Genomic DNA, 17,500 nt, shown 5'->3' with positions numbered 1-17,500 from the left:
AAATTTGTCCCTTGCCCCTAAGACCCACCGAGCGGCTCCTGCCCTTCTTCTTCTTGCTCTTCTTTTTGCGTGACCTCCTCCTGTCATCGTCCGAATCCTCAGAGTAACTCTTGGATCTGGAGCGCGACCTGCGAGAGCGTCTCTTGTGGTGGCCCTCGTCGCTCTCAGACTGGGAGGGAAGAGAGATGGAGTGTTAAAATCATCTGGATGTTCAAAGTCTATTACATAAGCCTTGATTTAGGCTGCTGTAATTACTTACATATGCAGAATATATGTACATAAGTAAATAACATGAATATACATATATATACATACATACAAACATATACATATACATATACATACATATACACACACATACATATATATATATATATATATATATATATATATATATATATATATATATATATACATATATGTATATATATATATATAAATATATGTAAATATATATATATATATATATATATATATATATATATATATATATATGTAAATATATAAATATATATATATATATATATATAAATATATATATATATATATACATATATATATATATATATATATATATATATATATATATATATATATATATATATATATAACAGAGACAAAATAAGAACACTTGGAACAAAGTCATCTGAGACTGACTGAATACTGCAATCAATATTTTCAGCTGTGCCAGTATCACAATATTTCATGAGAAGAATTCCTCTTACCGAGTAGGAGTGTGATCTTGAACGTGATCTCTTGCGATCCTTCTTCTTGCTCTTCTTTTTGTTGCGTGAGTGGTGGTGGCCACACGCTTCTTCCAGGTGTTGTTGATATTCCTTAGGTGGTAAAGAGGTTGGATACAATTACGATGTGTACATCTACTTGAATGATATCCACACCCACTCCCATAAAATCACATATCTTAATTTTTTTTTCTTCTTTTAAATGGCCAATTTACTTTATGTAAAGATCAAAAGACATAAGGTCAGTCTAAGCTTACCTTGAATGTGCACACATATTTCTGATTTACTGATTAATGAAGTTAAATGGATGTCAAAGTATCCTTGACAACTGTCTTCTCTTGAGAAAGCATTTCCCCTTCTTAAGATGTCAGTGAAGTATAGCCTCAATCTCCCTTTACCTTGAATATCCTGATGCGCTCTGCTTCAATGGTGACTGCTGTGAAGGCCGGCAGGTGCTGGACGCGTGGCCGGACGTCTTCCCAGGTGGAGCCCGAGTCCACTCCGATGGACTTCAGAGCTGATCGCAACCCTGCCTCCAGCCGACGCATCTTCCGGGCCTCCTCCTTCAGCCGCTCTTTCTCTCTGGCTTCAGCCTGGATAGGGAAGGGGCAGGTACAAGGGTACATTTTGAGATGTTCTTATGAGTGCTTTCCTACTAGAGACAATCTTAGAATAATATTAATAATGAATTAAGGTTATAATCTTTAGGTGACCTCTCTTAATAACATTAAAAAAATCATACATATTTGCTTTATGAAACAGTGCATCTTCCTTAACTTATCCAAGTAAAGAAGAAACATAAGAGCAAACCACCACTCAAACTAGAAATCCCAAGAGGTTTTAAACGTACCTTCTCAATGAGAGCATTATAGGTCAGTTTCACATTGCCAGCATCAAGGGTGGCCGAGCGTGGGTCGTCACACACAACCGTAGCAAATTCCTTGAAGCTTGTCTTTACCTGAAATAATAATAATTTTTTTTTTATATATATTACATTATCCACAGTCTGTTATAACATGCAGATATGAATATCATTTTAAATATTTCCTAAGTAGATATGGTGCTAGATTTACTTTCTATACATATACTTCTTATTTTTGTCAAAAGACAGCATGAATCAAACATTTTTCAAATACAGGAAAGAACTTCAATATGATTTACCTGGACTTCAAATGTCTTCTCTTTGAGGATTTCCTTGATAATCTTCTTCTCATCATGGAAGCGAGACTTGAGATCTGCCACGTAAAACTTGAACAAGTCGAGTGGCGTTGACCCTGGCTGACCTAGCATGGCTGTGAATCTGGGTTGAGAGAGATGGAGGTAAAAAATGATACTGAACGATACAATAGAGGTAATGCAAACACTACAATTTTATTACTTTGTTACTGACACATAGAGTGAGTGTGTGATTAAATGTATAAAGAAAAGAAGGAAAGAAAATAAATGTAAAAACTCTAGCCATCTATGCAGCTGCTCCATACACTCATGGCTCACCTGATGTCTGCTGAAATGATAGGGTAAAGCTCTACCCAGAGGGACATGGATGTGAGCTTGCCTTGCTCATGGAGCTCATCCAGGAGAGCAGTGAAATTGTCTCTGCATTTGCGTTGCTGCCTCTTGATCCGCCTCTTTTCCCTCTCACGCTCTTCCTCCTCCTCTTCCTCCAGCTGTTTGATGTGCTCGGCAAATACAATCAAGGCATCTTCCTTGTCCATACCTAGGGGAGAGGATGTTATTTACAAATTTCGAACTTTTTTTTGCCCTCTCCTTCTCTCACTCTCACGCTCTCTATTACACACACAAAATATGAAAAGAAAAACTCACTAAGGAGATCGGTGTCCTCAGCAAAAGTAGGATTGTCAATCAGCATCTGCTGTGCCTCAGACCACGTCGTCTTGAAGGTGATATTTGTCATGCTGTCCAGGATTTCGCTCAGGACCTGTGGGAGGTGAGCAGTTTTTGGAAATGTGAGGAAAAAGAAGCAAATGATGATGATGATAGCAAGAATAATAACAATAATGATAATACATTAATAATAATAATCATAATAACATTAAAAATAATTATCACAATTATGATAATAATAATATAAAGATTTTCTCTCTCCCTTTTTTTAAAGATGTTACAAAAGAAATGTTACATGGGGATGTGAATAAAGTAATAGAAAATACTGATTGTAACACTATGGCTGCCATAAATGAAGGGAAAGCAGCAACAGAATTCTCTTAGAGCAATTCATCACAAAAACAACAGAAGAACAAATTGAAAAAAAAAGGAGAATGAGAAAGGGGGAAAAAAATAAAAAGGTAAGAAGAAATATAAGCATTTCATAGAAGCCAAAGAACAAAGGAAGAAAATCACAGAGAAGAACAAAAGAAAAAAAACATTGGAGATAAAAGAAAAGTAAAAAGTAAAAGACACAAAAGACAACAACAGAGTAAACGCCTCTGGTCGAGGTCAACTAACCTTCATGTTCCTCTTCCGCATGGCTTTGTTCTCCTCCTTCTCCCTCTTGGCCAGGTTGAACACCACGTCTTCGTACACTTCACGGCGCTCGCTCTCCGGCACAACCTTCCAAAGCTGCGGGTTAGGTGGGTGGGGAAGAGGAGAAGGAAAAACATTAGGCGATTGTCTTGAGCTTTTGCTGTGAGAAGTGGATGTGTTCTTGTGTTTTGGACATGAATATAGATTGATGTGTATGTATTCCTGCACCTTGCTCTTCACTCTTTGAAAATGAAACCTTAACACTCTTTGTATATAATTTTCCTTATTGTAAAAGCACAAACTACAGACTACTCATCCTGCCTGTTTAAAAAATTCAACTTTAGACAAAATTTACCCAAATTCAACTAACCTCCAGGTGCTGGAACATTTCATGACATCGGTAATATTTCACGGAGGAGTTCATGCGTTCGCAATTCAGTAGGAAGTGTTCGAGGTCTTCTTTAGCCTTTTTAGCACGTAGCCGTTGCTCTTCCTGAAGGAATAGGAATAAGGATTAACATTCAAGAGGGACTTCTCCCCCAAGGGGTACACATATAGTGAAAACAGAAAAAAAAAAAGAAAGAAAGAGAGAGAGAGAAAAAAAAGATAATGTCACTTAAAAAAAAAATTCTAGGCTAATTCATTTTTAGATCATTACTTTTCCTTCTCTTTAAAACTCCCCTCACCACAGAATTTTTTTGGGGGGAATATTCCATAAAAACAGTCTATACTCCATTCTTTAAAAAAAAATATTACTACTAAACACATGTTACTATAATCAACAATACAACAATCTCTCTGATCTTCAAAACATATAAATAAAAATCCAACACCACAGATAAAATGCAAACCCAACCTTCTCTTCCTTTGCTCGCTGAACCTTGTACGCGTTGAATGCCTGTTTCTTCTCGTTAAGCTTGTTGAAGGCTTCATAGCGTGCGTCATTCTGGATCATCCTGACAGCTTTGTCCCAGGTGGCATCGCTGGGAACACCCTGTCAAAATACAAGAAAGGGGAGCTGAATCCTCAAGGAAACACAAGTTAAACAGAGAAAAAGGAACGAAAAAGCCTTAAATGAAACATGTTTCAATGACCATATACTGTACACACTAACATGAATACTTTGTCAATGAACTCTCAGGCAAATGAAGAATGAAGAATGTATAGCAAATTTGTGAAGCTAGCTACCTCACAATCACATATCACTTGCATTTGAAGAAAAACTTATTTTTATGCTAATATCTACCTTTACACAGATAAAAAAGTGGAGGAGAAGGAAAAAATGAGAAGAAAGTGGATGTGAAGGGAAGGGAAGAGTAGGGAAGGGAAGGGAAAGGAAGACAGACAGAAAGAAGATGAAGAAGATGAAAAAGAAAGAAAGAAAAAGAAAAGAAATGAAATGAAAGAAAAGAAATGAAGGAAAAGGAAAAGAAAGAAAGAAAGAAAGAAAGAAAGAAAGAAAAGAAAAAGAAAGAAAGAAAAGAAAAAAGAAAGGAAGAAAGAAATAGAAGAAAGAAAAAGAGGAAAAAAAAAAAAGCAAAAGAAAAAAGAAGAAAAAGCAAAAGCAAAAGACAACTTACCTTATCCCGCAAGAATTCTTTAAACGCCTCTAAAGCCTCCTTCTTGTCCTTGAAGACCAGCTGTTTTGGTTCTGTGACTTCCTTCACTTCCTCTGTGATGAGAAGATTGATATTATAGATACAATATATGCCATGATTCATTAGCATGCTGTAAACACTGGTAAGGGATGGAAATGCATTACATACAAAATCATAGTTGAGGATGATTATTGAAAAACAAAATCAAAACTGTTTCTGTCCATGCTTTTATGGGAGATCTATAAATCGTATTGAACTTTAGGTATCTAGAAATGGTTGTCAATTACCAAATGCTTCATTTTGGTTGGGACATAAGGCTCATTTTGCTTTAAACATCTGTCGTGCTTCCTTTTCCTGCACAACAACTTTATATTTCATGTGGCATTACAAGACACTTCCTCTTATTTTGCTCACATTTACCAAAGTTAACATCTTACCTACAAGAATCAGATGCAAGTCACACACACAAACACAAACCAACAGTTATTAATTAGAAAATCCTATTCTTTTATAAACAAAATTGCAAGTCATGCAGCACACCTGATGTAACTTTCTGATCATTCTTAACTAAGAATACCTGAGTTAATTCATCCACTTCTGAAAGCTACCACAGCATGGACAGAGAACAGAGATCATCAAAAGGAAATGGTAAAACATGGTCAGAATGTATGAGTAATTTCACAGAAAGAGTTGTTATTAATACACACAAACACAAAAAGTCCTTTTCAAGATTTGTTAGCATTAGAGGGTCTTAACCCGTTGCACCCGAGGGGCCATGGCCAAAGTACAGGCTTGCTATGCTCAGAGGATGTATCTTTGTATGATGATGCACATCCTGCATTTTTTCCGTACTGTTCAGCATGCCTTGAAGAATGCAATTGAAACCACACAAGCCATTAGGATATTCTTAATCCTGAGGCTCGGACCAAAACATGGCTGTTGAGTACACTTAGACACCCGGGTGCAACAGGTAATAAATACAAATAACAGTCAAAATGTTGAAATCATAAACCCTTCTCTGTGAAAATGTCCTCTTGTTACAGATGACTGGGAAAAATGGGAAATAAAGTGAAAAATTAATGATGACACTAACCTACACAGAGAAATTCGACAAGTTATACCTACTGTAACTTCCAAAGGAAATTTCCTTCATGGAAATCATAAAAAAAAAAAAAAAATCAGAAATTAAACAGCACAACTTGATTTCAGAAAAAGGAAAGATTAGAAAGTCTAAAAAAATCTACAATTATAAATCTGTTACAGATTGATAGAAATCTAATTCAAATAAAATCTCAAACTACAAGAAAAAATATATGACATAGAAGGGTAGACAGAAAGCGAAGATGATGGCAAAGAAGAGGCAGAGGAGACAGAAAAGATGAAGAAGACAGAGACCAGAAAGAAGTCAAAGATTGGGAAGGAGAGAGGGAGACGAATAAGAGAAAGTGGGAAAAGAAGAGGACGATGAAAAACGGAATGATTTAGAAAAAGAGCACATAAATTTAGTAGTCATATGACCATGCTTATCTGAAAGAAAATTACATAACAGATAAACAGATTAGAAAGGAGAATTACATGTAAAGGTAAAGGTAAAGAAGTATATAGGAAAATAGGAAAAAGGAAGAGGGAAGAAAGAAAGAAAGAAAGAGGAAAACACACACAATTGTTGCTAATAAAATATTCATTAAGCATACACAAAATGTTAAATGAAATCACAAAAGATTAGATCTACGGTATCTCCATTAGTCTGCGTATTCGACAAGGGCAGGGTGTATAGCCTCTACTTCCAATGGGAGTGAATCAAAGCCAAGTGCAGCTATAGTTTTTGTTGAAAAAATAGCAAAACACAAATAAAATATATGGAGACAGACAGACACACACAAACACACACACACACACACACACACATGCATAGACACAAAAAAATAAAGTAAAAAAAAAAAATAAATAAACAAATAAATAAAAAAATAAACACAATTGCAAAAATACGCATAAACAAATCACTTATTTAATCACTCATTCACACATAAGTAGACAAACGAGAAACAACAAACAAACACATACACAGACTCAGTCTGCAGAGGTGAGTGATGACTTTCATAATGAAAACATTCAAAGTCAAAGACCTTGCCAAAAAGATCAAAAAGAAAAGAAAAAAAAGAAAAAAAGAAAAGAAAAAAAGAGAAAAGAGAGAAGAAAAAAAGAAAGAAAAAAAAAAAGAAGAAGAAAACAGAGCAAGAACTCAAACGAAAACTGCTACACGAACACGATTAGTGAAGCGTCAGACTGGCACATGACACTCTGCCCCTTGCAAGGTCAATACGCAAAATAAGTGCTATCAACACAAAAACAGAAAACGTCACAGCACCTAGAGTGATGGTTTTACCGAGCTCTTCTTTATCCGTGGGAGAAGCCTTCTTCTCTGGGGCTTGAAACAAAAACAAAAAAGAATCTAACATGAAGCTACTTTTTTCCTGTGCTGTGACAGTGGGCTAAACCTACAGTAACACGTGTCCTATTAATTTTCCTGGAATGGAAGAAGACCTTAGAACACTGTGGTGATGGATAAGGTCCACTTATGTTCTCTCTCTTACTCTCACGCTGTTGCTGCTGGAATTTTGCTGGTTATAAGGTGACTCAGAACTTCTGCAATGTAAGCTTTAGATCGAAGGATTTCACATTCCTGAACTTCTAGTGGATGAAAGACTCTGAACCATTGCCTGGCAACACCGAGATCAGGTATCTCTTTCTTCTATATTTGAAAATACATCTAAAAATAGCTGTATCTTTATAATACCCTTGTCTTTCACTCAACTTGAAGGAAAGGAATGTTTGTGACATTTTTTGGGGGGATGCCCACAAATAGCAGCTGTTTTAATATCATAAAAACAATATCAACATAGAGATTTAGGACAATATATAGTGATGGACAAGTAGATAATGCATGAAAAGAAAATTAATATCCTCACAGTGCAAGTATGTATATATGAACAGTTTTGATTACATAAGACCTAATCAAAACTGGACAAATACATCTCTTGCAATGAGAAGATATTCATTAATCTTGTTCTTGCAATGAACATTATTCATGGACAAGTAGATTCACATCCAGGTATGTAACCCTTTATGGCATGTTAACAATATCCACTAAATTATAAAATCTTAAAACCAGTATTTTCTCTGATATCTGTACATATAAACACACGCGCACACACACACACACACACACACACACACACAATATATATATATGTATATATATATATATATATATATATATATACATATACATACATACATATATATATATACATATACATATACATATACATACATACATACATACATACATACATACACACACACACACACATACATGTATACCTGCTCATATTACAACATAGTCATCATATTAGTTATTAATATAAATGTCACAAAGGTAAAGAAAACCTGGTGCCTATACCAAACACCAGCTCCTCTTCCACATTTCTTCATGTAATTAGATCTGTAAAGTAATATGCAACTCAGAATGAATAATGTGGGTATATGAGCCTGTGTGTGTGTGTGTGTGTGTGTGTGTGTGTGTGTGTGTGTGTGTGTGTGTGTGTGTGTAGGTGTGTGTGTAGGTGTGTGTGTGTGTGTGTGTGTGTGTGTGTGTGTGTGTGTGTGTGTGTGTGTGTGTGTGTAGGTGTGTGTGTGTGTGTGTGTGTAGGAATAGGTGTGTGTGTGTAGGTATAGGTGTGTGTGTGTAGGTGTGTGTGTGTGTAGGTGTGTGTGTGTGTAGGTGTGTGTGTAGGTGTAGGTGTGTGTGTGTGTAGGTGTGTGTGTGTAGGTATGTGTGTGTAGGTGTGTGTGTGTAGGTGTAGGTGTGTGTGTGTAGGTGTGTGTGTGTAGGTGTGTGTGTAGGTGTAGGTGTGTGTGTGTAGGTGTGTGTAGGTGTGTGTAGGTGTGTGTGTGTAGGTGTGTGTAGGTATAGGTGTGTGTGTGTGTGTGTGTGTGTGTGTGTGTGTGTGTGTGTAGGTATAGGTGTGTGTGTGTGTAGGTGTGTGTGTGTGTAGGTGTGTGTGTGTGTAGTGTGTGTGTGTGTAGGTGTGTGTGTAGGTGTAGGTGTGTGTGTGGGTATAGGTGTGTGTGTGTAGGGTAGGTGTGTGTGTGTAGGTGTGTGTGTGTAGGTGTAGGTGTTGTGTGTGGTGTAGGTGTGTGTGTGTAGGTGTGTGTGTGTAGGTGTGTGTGGTGTAGGTGTGTGTAGGGTGTAGGTGTGTGTGTGTAGGTGTGTGTTAGGTGTGTGTGTGTGTAGGTGTGTGTGTGTGTAGGTGTGTGTGTGTGTGTGTGTGTTTGTGTAGGTATAGGTGTGTGTGTGTAGGTATAGGTGTGTGTGTAGGTATAGGTGTGTGTGTAGGTATAGGTGTGTGTGTAGGTATAGGTGTGTGTGTGTAGGTATAGGTGTGTGTGTGTAGGTTGTGTGTGTGTGTGTAGGTGTGTGTTTAGGTGTAGGTGTGTGTGTAGGTATGTGTGTGTAGGTGTGTAGGTGTAGGTGTGTGTGTAGGTGTGTAGGTGTAGGTGTGTGTGTAGGTGTGTGTGTGTGTAGGTGTGTGTGTAGGTGTAGGTGTGTGTGTTCAGGTGTAGGTGTGTGTGTAGGTGTAGGTGTGTGTGTAGGTGTAGGTGTGTGTGTAGGTGTGTGTGTGTGTAGGTGTAGGTGTGTGTGTGTAGGTGTGTGTGTAGGTGTAGGTGTGTGTGTAGGTGTAGGTGTGTGTGTAGGTGTAGGTGTGTGTGTGTGTAGGTGTAGGTGTGTGTGTGTAGGTGTGTGTGTAGGTGTGTGTGTAGGTGTGTGTGTGTGTGTGTAGGTGTAGGTGTGTGTGTAGGTGTAGGTGTGTGTGTAGGTGTAGGTGTGTGTGTGTGTGTGTGTGTGTGTGTGTGTGTGTGTGTGTAGGTGTGTGTGTAGGTGTGTGTGTATGTATATATGTAGGTGTGTATGTATGTAGGTGTGTATGTATGTATGTGTGTATATATGTATGTGTATATATGTATGTGTATATATGTATGTGTATGTATATGTGTATATACGTGTGTGTGTGTGTATGTATGTGTGTATGTATATGTGTGTATATATAAACATTAAGAAAATACTACAAACATATATAGGAAAAGTTATACATATCAAACAAAATGTTTCTCTTTACTCTTCCTGAAAAAAAAGAAGAAAAAACAATAATCCTTCACAATAAACTGAAAAAGTGTATTCCTCTGCATTAAAACATGCTAAACATCTTACTGAAGTGCCAGCACCAACCCTACTAATGATCCCACCACCCTACATCTATCCTCCAATCTGAAGACAGATTCAAAAGAAACAAATAGCTGCCTCGTGTTACCAATGAAAAAGAAAAAAGGAGAGGATGGAGGAGAAGAGATTCTGAAAGATGCAACATACCTTTTGCCGCTGTTGGCACCTGGATGGCAGCAAGAGTTGCAGCCATGGCCTGGTCTAGTGCAGAAGATGGCTTCTTCTCGTCTGTAGTTCCAGCTTTGCTCCTGGTGATGCACAATCAATATTACCAACTGGAAAACTACATACATATAGCTAATCTTATGAACCAAGTTTCAACCATTCGTAAGTTGTAAAACAAGATCGTAAAGCAATAAATAATAAACTATTCACTTTTGTCATCAACTTTATGTCACATTATTGCAGTTTTCTCATGGCACTCACGCATTTTCCTCAGCAGCGATTTTGGTCTTCAGATCTTCCAGCTCCTTGGGGACTGTCCATCGTGACTCTTTGGTGTGAACATTGTGGTAGTAGGTTTTGCCGCTCTCTGACTTGTACTCTTTCCAAGGGCATTGTGAAAGCAACAGCTGCAAGTGTTTGTGTATGATGTGAAAATGCAACTCAAAAATCAATACACTATTATTGTCATTTTGCTGCTATACTTTGTTATGCTTTTTTTTATGATAACTATTTTCCATAAATCCAGTTCTAAGAATCAATTTTTATAGATGTAAAACTAAACCTGTTCACAAAAATTTAACACGTCTTGTGCCCACCATCTTTGCATGAATGCCTATATATGCAGCATATACAAAATAAAGGTACATCCAAGTAAATACATATCAAGAAGTACTGTAAGATATGCCATACCTCAGCTGGTGTCTTTAATTCATCAGGTTTGTCCCAGACAGACTGACGGGTGACTGTGTTGTAAAAATAGATGCGTCCGTCTGGAGCTTTGTGCTCTGTCCATACACTCTTCTTCTCTTTGCTGTAATGACATAACACAAATTTGAAATGAGTTATCAATTGGTTAACGTTATATTCTTGGTCTCTCATCCTTCTATCTTCAATTTGAGAAACAGAAAAAGAATAGAACTCACTCAAATTATCCTACAAAATACATGAACCACTTTGGTGTCAATAATACAATACCAAGGAAGATAAAACAGGCAAATAAAACAGGCCTAAACTCACAACTTACAATATATGCAAATATACATAAAGCCATCAAGAGCCTCATTATAAAAATAATCTCCTCTTCATACTCAATACTATTGCAAACCAGTGGGTTTCCGGTAGTAAGAAACAATACCTGCTCTCGCTCTTGGTTGTGGAAGGGGTGCTTGGTGCTGTTGTCGGCAGGGCGGGCGAGGGAGCTCCAGGCATGGCGATGTTGGCTGGGGAGGCATTGCTAGAGGTGGGACCAGGGGTCGTGGCTGGAGAACCTGATTGTGCTGCCGCTGGGGAGTTGCTGGTTGGAGGGGTGTTGAGCTGGGGGCCTGCGGAGATGACTGCTCCGCTCCCATCACCTGTTGGGGATACAATGAGAGATGCAGCATGTTTAGAGGTCCTTGGCTCCTTTGGGGATGAGAGGGAGAAATAGGAAATAACAGAAAGGAAGAAAAGGAAAGAAAGGAAGAAAAGTTGAAAATGTAAACATAAGAAAGAAAGGGAACACATAGAGATGAGAGAAAGAAAATTCTCCTGATGCTTTCTTTTGCTTGTTTGTTTTATTTACATCTTATCTATCATAACAATGGTAGTATAATTATACATCAATTATGGAAAAAGAAAAAGTAGATATGCTAAATGAGAATTTTTTATGTGTAGATATACTAGAAAATAAATTCTTGAATTTAATAAATATTATTCCAAAATCTCTGTTTGTGTTTTGGTTCATATTCATATTTGCACAGTGATAGGTAAAAATAGATAAACTGAAATACAGCCACAATTGCAACTGAATTAAAAATATAATGTTAAAAACTTATCAAAGAGTTCCTCATGTAGTAAAAATCTAAATGGATCTATCCACTTCAAATTTACCATGAAGGATTAAAAACTAGCAGCAAGTCCGGAATGTTATATTTATCTTCTTAAGTGTTTGTGTTTACCCCCCCTCCTCTCTCTCTCTCTCTCTCTCTCTCTCTCTCTCTCTCTCTCTCTCTCTCTCTCTCTCTCTCTCTCTCTCTCTCTCTCTCTCTCTCTCTCTCTCTCTCTCTCTCTCTCTCCCTATTATATATATATATATATATATATATATATATATATATATATATATATATATTATATATATATATATATATATATATATATATATATATTTATATATATGTACATATATATATTTATATATGTGTGTGTGTAATGTAAATGTCAAAACACAAATTCATAAATGAAAGAAAGTCCCTGCCCCCTTCCCTTCTTCCATCCGCAGCACCTTACCTGAAGGAGGCTGACCAAAGGATCCCATGAAACCTGGGGGAGGAACGTTGAATGCTGGGGGTGGCATGCCAGGAGGAGCGCTGGGGGGCATAAAGCCTGGGGGTGGCATGCGTGGGGGTAGTCCTGGCCCAGGGGGAGGCATCCTGAACCCCATAGGAGGTCCACCGTAGCCCGGAGGAGCACTACCACCTGGCGGCCCTCCTCCGCTCTGGAAAAACAAACAATTTTGAGATTGTGGCAGTTGTGGAGTTAATCTATTTAAATATCATATACTTGGTTACATCATGAAAAATTAGGAAAATGTATAAATCTAGTTATAAAAATAAATAAATCAATACCAGAATATATAAGAAATGTTTGTAACCTGTTTTTGGCACAAATATGTTTTACTTTGAAGAAAGTATCTATCTATAGAAACACAAATAAATACATATATACACAAATTTTGATATATAGATAAGTAAATGATTCAATGAATAAATAAATGAATAACAAGCAAATACACATATAATATATACAGTTTTATTCATAAAGGAATAAACACACATTTTCTATTGTTCACATTGAACATGGCTAGTCAAATGTTTCTCCCTACATCTGAATCCTTTGCACTGACTGGCTAAAGCAAAACTAGACACCGCTTTGAGAATAGCTCGTAAACTTTCCATAAGGTTGTGTTAGTGAATCTGGGCTTTACAGGTCAAACATTACATATGATCATGGTTTGAAGTGATCATAGAAAACATAGAAATAAACCAAGTTTGACATTGGCCTGACAAGAAAACAGAAAATCTCTGGACAAGGAAAACAAAGTATCAAAGTAGGAGCTGCCACATCATACTTCCTAGCTATCTATTAATAAATAAGGAAACAGTCCAGGCTAGTGGGTGTTAGTTAGCTTTTTCCTATGCATAGATTGATACTGCTATTTTTGGATATGTCATCTTTATAAAATAACTTCCTTATTTATTATTTACAATGGATATGTTTTATAAGAATCTGTAATTTTATTGATGAGAAACTACTGTAAGAGTAAAGGAAATAAAATTGTCTTTCATAAAGTTGTGGTGGATAAATGATTTACACCTTCTAAAGCACTCCTCTATGCAATAATAATAATTAAACAAAAAATATTGGACTTTTTTAAAATATAATTACTTGTTTTCCTACACAATCAGTGCATAACACTCAAACCATACTCTCATTTCAACAAAAACCCTTCATTTCTATCTTAAATGAAAACCCATCACCCAGAATATAATTAAGAGCTGAAATATTCGCCCAAACATATCACATGATGAAAATAAACCGTAAAGAATTAAGGTTTATTCCAAAATAAACAGAGGTTTCTTTCCAGTAACATGAAACCGAACCATAATTATGTGATTTTCCCTCCATTCAGGTCAAATATTAATCACTTAACTTTGATATTATGAACCAGGAATGAATTCGTACCCACTAGCATGCAAATTGCGCAAATAGTTACCATATTATTTCAAATTTTGAGAAATCCTTCGGAGAAAACACTCGAAAGGCCAGCTAGTAGCGGTGTGACTGCATTTGATGATGAGTGAAAAAAATACTACTGCTCATAAGAAAATTTCCTCATGGAAATAGTATTTAATCTATTTTCTTCTTAATTATTTTAGATATAAGTGTAAATTATATAGGCGTGATTGAGATTGTTTTGGTGTGTATCTAAGCCTATCACTGAGTATTTTTGTTTAGTTGTGAATGTGTCAACTTCGATTCACAAGCAAAATATTGATAGGGAGCATGGTTGTAAATATATATTTTAGCATGTTTAATCCAATTTATATGAAGAACATATAAATAGACAAGAATTGTTTTACTCCAGCAGTGAAACAATATAAGGAGTAACTTCATCTATTCTTTGCATTTCTGATGCGGTCTCGCATTATGCATATGTTATTTGTATGTATGTCTGTATATCTATGTCTATGTCTATACGTTTATATATACATATTGCTCTTAAAGCTAATTTTATCTTATTTTTATTTTCATACAATTTATATTCTGTATTCATATCCATCTTACACGAACGCGATCCATGACGTCACACCTCTTATAATCCTCATCAGAAAACACTCTAAATGAAGATTTCCCACACTGTCGATTTCATTTCGAACCCAAAATCCTTTCACACCCATCTCCATCCAATAAAAAAGAATCCAGAAAGGCTGATTCACGGTCAAAACACGGCTGACACGGCCACCCTTCTTTCCAAAGCTGGGTCGCGAGCCCGTAGTTTTACAAGAGGTCAGTCGATGGAGATCTAACAGACATTTATTAGGTATTACAAACACCCCTTTTATATCCCAACCCCTTAGAGCACCCCGGTCAGAGTGAGAGAGAAATGCTAAGCAGTCCCTAGGTATCGCGAGAGAGACCCAAAAATATTAATCGGGGAGACCCAAACCCGAAGAGATTTACAGGTAAGCTATTGGCCCTTTCTTAAATCAACAGAACCCGAGATCTTGCAAGAAAATGTCCCTTTCAAAAGTCATTTTAAGCCCCTTTCCGCCCCACACTCACCCTCGACGAAGCCCTTTCCGGCGAGGGTAGAACCGCAGTGACCCTTGTACCCCGGGAGGAAGGTGAATATGAGGGACAGTCATTTGAATAAAGGGAAATATAAGTTACGTGTTGCAGTTAAAGGTGAAGTCTTGGAGTGAAGCATGAATGAAATTGGGAGTCATTAAGTAGATACTTTTATATTCTTTCGTGATTGTTATTATTATTTTTTTTTGCTTTTCTTTCTTTTGTTGGTGTGTGTGATGATGATGATCATGTTTCTTTTGTATTGTTAATTGTTTTTGTTTGTTTGTTTATTTATTTATTGCAGTGGGTTTGTGTGTTGGAAATGTGGATTGTAATATGATTTGATTTTTTGTTTTTGTTTCTGATTAAGTGGATTGTATGGATACATATGTTGTTCATACATAAAATCATGGAATAAAAGAAACATAGCACATAGATATACATATATACACATACACAAACATATACACACATACACAAACATATACACACATACACATACACATACACATACACATACACATACACATACACATACACATACACATACACATACACATACACATACACATACACATACACACACACATACACATACACACACATACACATACACATACACATACACATACACATACACATACACATACATATACATAGATAGATAGATAGATAGATAGATAGATAGATAGATACACATACACACACACACACACACACACACACACACACACACACACACACACACACACACACACACACACACACACACACACACACACACACATATATATTATATATACATACACATACATACACATGCATATACATGCATATACATACATTCACATAAATATATACACATACATATATACACATACATATATACACATACATATATACACATACACATACATATACATACACACATACATACATACATACATATTCATATTCATATTCATATTCATATTCATATTTATATTCATATTCATATTCATATTCATATTCATATTCATATTCATATTCATATTCATATTCATATTCATATACATATACATATACATATACATACACACAGATTATGAGTATGCACATATATGTATATATATGTATATAAATATATAAATGTATATATATATATATATATATAGATAGATGTATGTGTACATATATATATATATATATATACATATATTTGTATATATATATAGAAATAAATATATATATATATATATATATATATATATATATATATATATATATATGAGTATATGTATATATGTATATTTAAATATGTGTTTGTGTGTGTATGTATTTATATATGTATGTATAAACATAGGGATTTGTATGGACATGTATGTACATATGTATATAATTATATATTTATACGTATGTAGATGCATATATATATATAATATACATACATACATACATACATACATACATACATACATACATACATACATACATACATACATACATACATACATACATACATACATACATACATACATATATACATACATACATACATATATATGTATGTGTGTATATATATACATATGTATATATATATATATATATATGTATATACATATATATACATACATACATACATACATTGAGAGAATATTAAGAGAAAGTGTTTAGAAGTATTATATGGGTTGGATTGGCTTATGTTATTAAAGGCATTCTTGATAGGTTGATGAGATTTTCCTAATTGTGTAAAAAACATTGTTTTTATTTTGTTCATGCTTTGTTTTATATTGCATACAATAATCTGTTATGCTGAATGTATTGATTAAATAAATTATGTAATGATTATACTGATCACTTATTCTTACTAAATGAACTCAAGGGATGAAGAAAATTATTTGGTAGAAGTGAATGATAAAAAAAAAAAAAAATTGATGTACAGTGAATAGCTTATTGCTGTGGCCTCCTTGCCGTTTGGAGTTACAGCAAAGACCAGGATCTCTCCACCTCATATATTCTTTAAATATAGAGAGAGTAAACATCCTTGGTTACTTCAGAGATAAGGAACAGTTCAGGCTCTATCTTGCCTGAATATATAGGATCATATGTTTATTTGTATAGGACACAGCCTTCACTTAGTCTGGCCCTGTTTTTAATAATTGCTAGTGGGGGAAGTAAGGAAAATTCCTATTGTAAGCTTGTAATGCACTAAAACATTTATTAGACAGGAGTTTTTGCAGTATTGTATGCCTTGTCTGAAAATTGAGATATTTCAGACAAAAATTGGGAAAGAGTTTTCATTATAACTTATTGATATGTAAGGTAAATTTTCACATCCAATGTACAGTTTTAAATCATCATATATTTTAACCCATTCAGACGGAGAAAATGAACAAAAAATGGGGAAAATGCTTTGC

General features: G+C 35.5%; 2 protein-coding genes across 11 annotated transcripts in view; one reads left to right on the top strand and one right to left on the bottom strand.

Moving 5' to 3' along the window:
* Window positions 1-14,109, bottom strand: part of LOC125045203 (pre-mRNA-processing factor 40 homolog B-like) — a 19,352-nt gene extending 5,243 nt beyond the window's left edge. For 2 of the 3 annotated variants that reach the window (XM_047642328.1, XM_047642329.1), the window contains exons 1-18: window positions 14,029-14,109; window positions 12,543-12,750; window positions 11,410-11,626; window positions 10,965-11,085; window positions 10,536-10,681; window positions 10,257-10,357; window positions 7,194-7,253; window positions 4,808-4,899; window positions 4,084-4,221; window positions 3,598-3,720; window positions 3,210-3,323; window positions 2,568-2,682; window positions 2,238-2,460; window positions 1,905-2,043; window positions 1,594-1,701; window positions 1,142-1,336; window positions 726-836; window positions 29-169 (exon numbers count right to left, since the gene is read on the bottom strand). In XM_047642328.1, the coding sequence (XP_047498284.1) occupies window positions 29-169; window positions 726-836; window positions 1,142-1,336; window positions 1,594-1,701; window positions 1,905-2,043; window positions 2,238-2,460; window positions 2,568-2,682; window positions 3,210-3,323; window positions 3,598-3,720; window positions 4,084-4,221; window positions 4,808-4,899; window positions 7,194-7,253; window positions 10,257-10,357; window positions 10,536-10,681; window positions 10,965-11,085; window positions 11,410-11,626; window positions 12,543-12,750; window positions 14,029-14,031 (2,355 nt within the window). In that variant the 5' untranslated portion in view covers window positions 14,032-14,109. The remainder of the gene's footprint in view (window positions 1-28; window positions 170-725; window positions 837-1,141; window positions 1,337-1,593; window positions 1,702-1,904; window positions 2,044-2,237; window positions 2,461-2,567; window positions 2,683-3,209; window positions 3,324-3,597; window positions 3,721-4,083; window positions 4,222-4,807; window positions 4,900-7,193; window positions 7,254-10,256; window positions 10,358-10,535; window positions 10,682-10,964; window positions 11,086-11,409; window positions 11,627-12,542; window positions 12,751-14,028) is intronic. The other variant, XM_047642330.1, reaches the window with a different exon arrangement.
* Window positions 1-17,500, top strand: part of LOC125045204 (phosphopantothenoylcysteine decarboxylase subunit SIS2-like) — a 52,543-nt gene that overhangs the window by 12,722 nt on the left and 22,321 nt on the right. Inside the window, exon 1 of one of the 8 annotated variants that reach the window (XM_047642335.1) lies at window positions 14,800-14,822. The exons of 2 other annotated variants lie outside the window; for them this stretch is intronic. The gene's annotated coding sequence lies outside the window, so the exon portion shown is untranslated. 5 more of the 8 variants (XM_047642333.1, XM_047642339.1, XM_047642331.1 and 2 more) reach the window with 5 other exon arrangements.

Source organism: Penaeus chinensis, chromosome 37, assembly GCF_019202785.1.
Source record: "Penaeus chinensis breed Huanghai No. 1 chromosome 37, ASM1920278v2, whole genome shotgun sequence".
Lineage (NCBI taxonomy): Eukaryota > Metazoa > Arthropoda > Malacostraca > Decapoda > Penaeidae > Penaeus > Penaeus chinensis.
The sequence above is the reverse complement of the archived record's forward strand: the minus strand, read 5'-3'. Positions and strand labels throughout refer to the sequence as shown.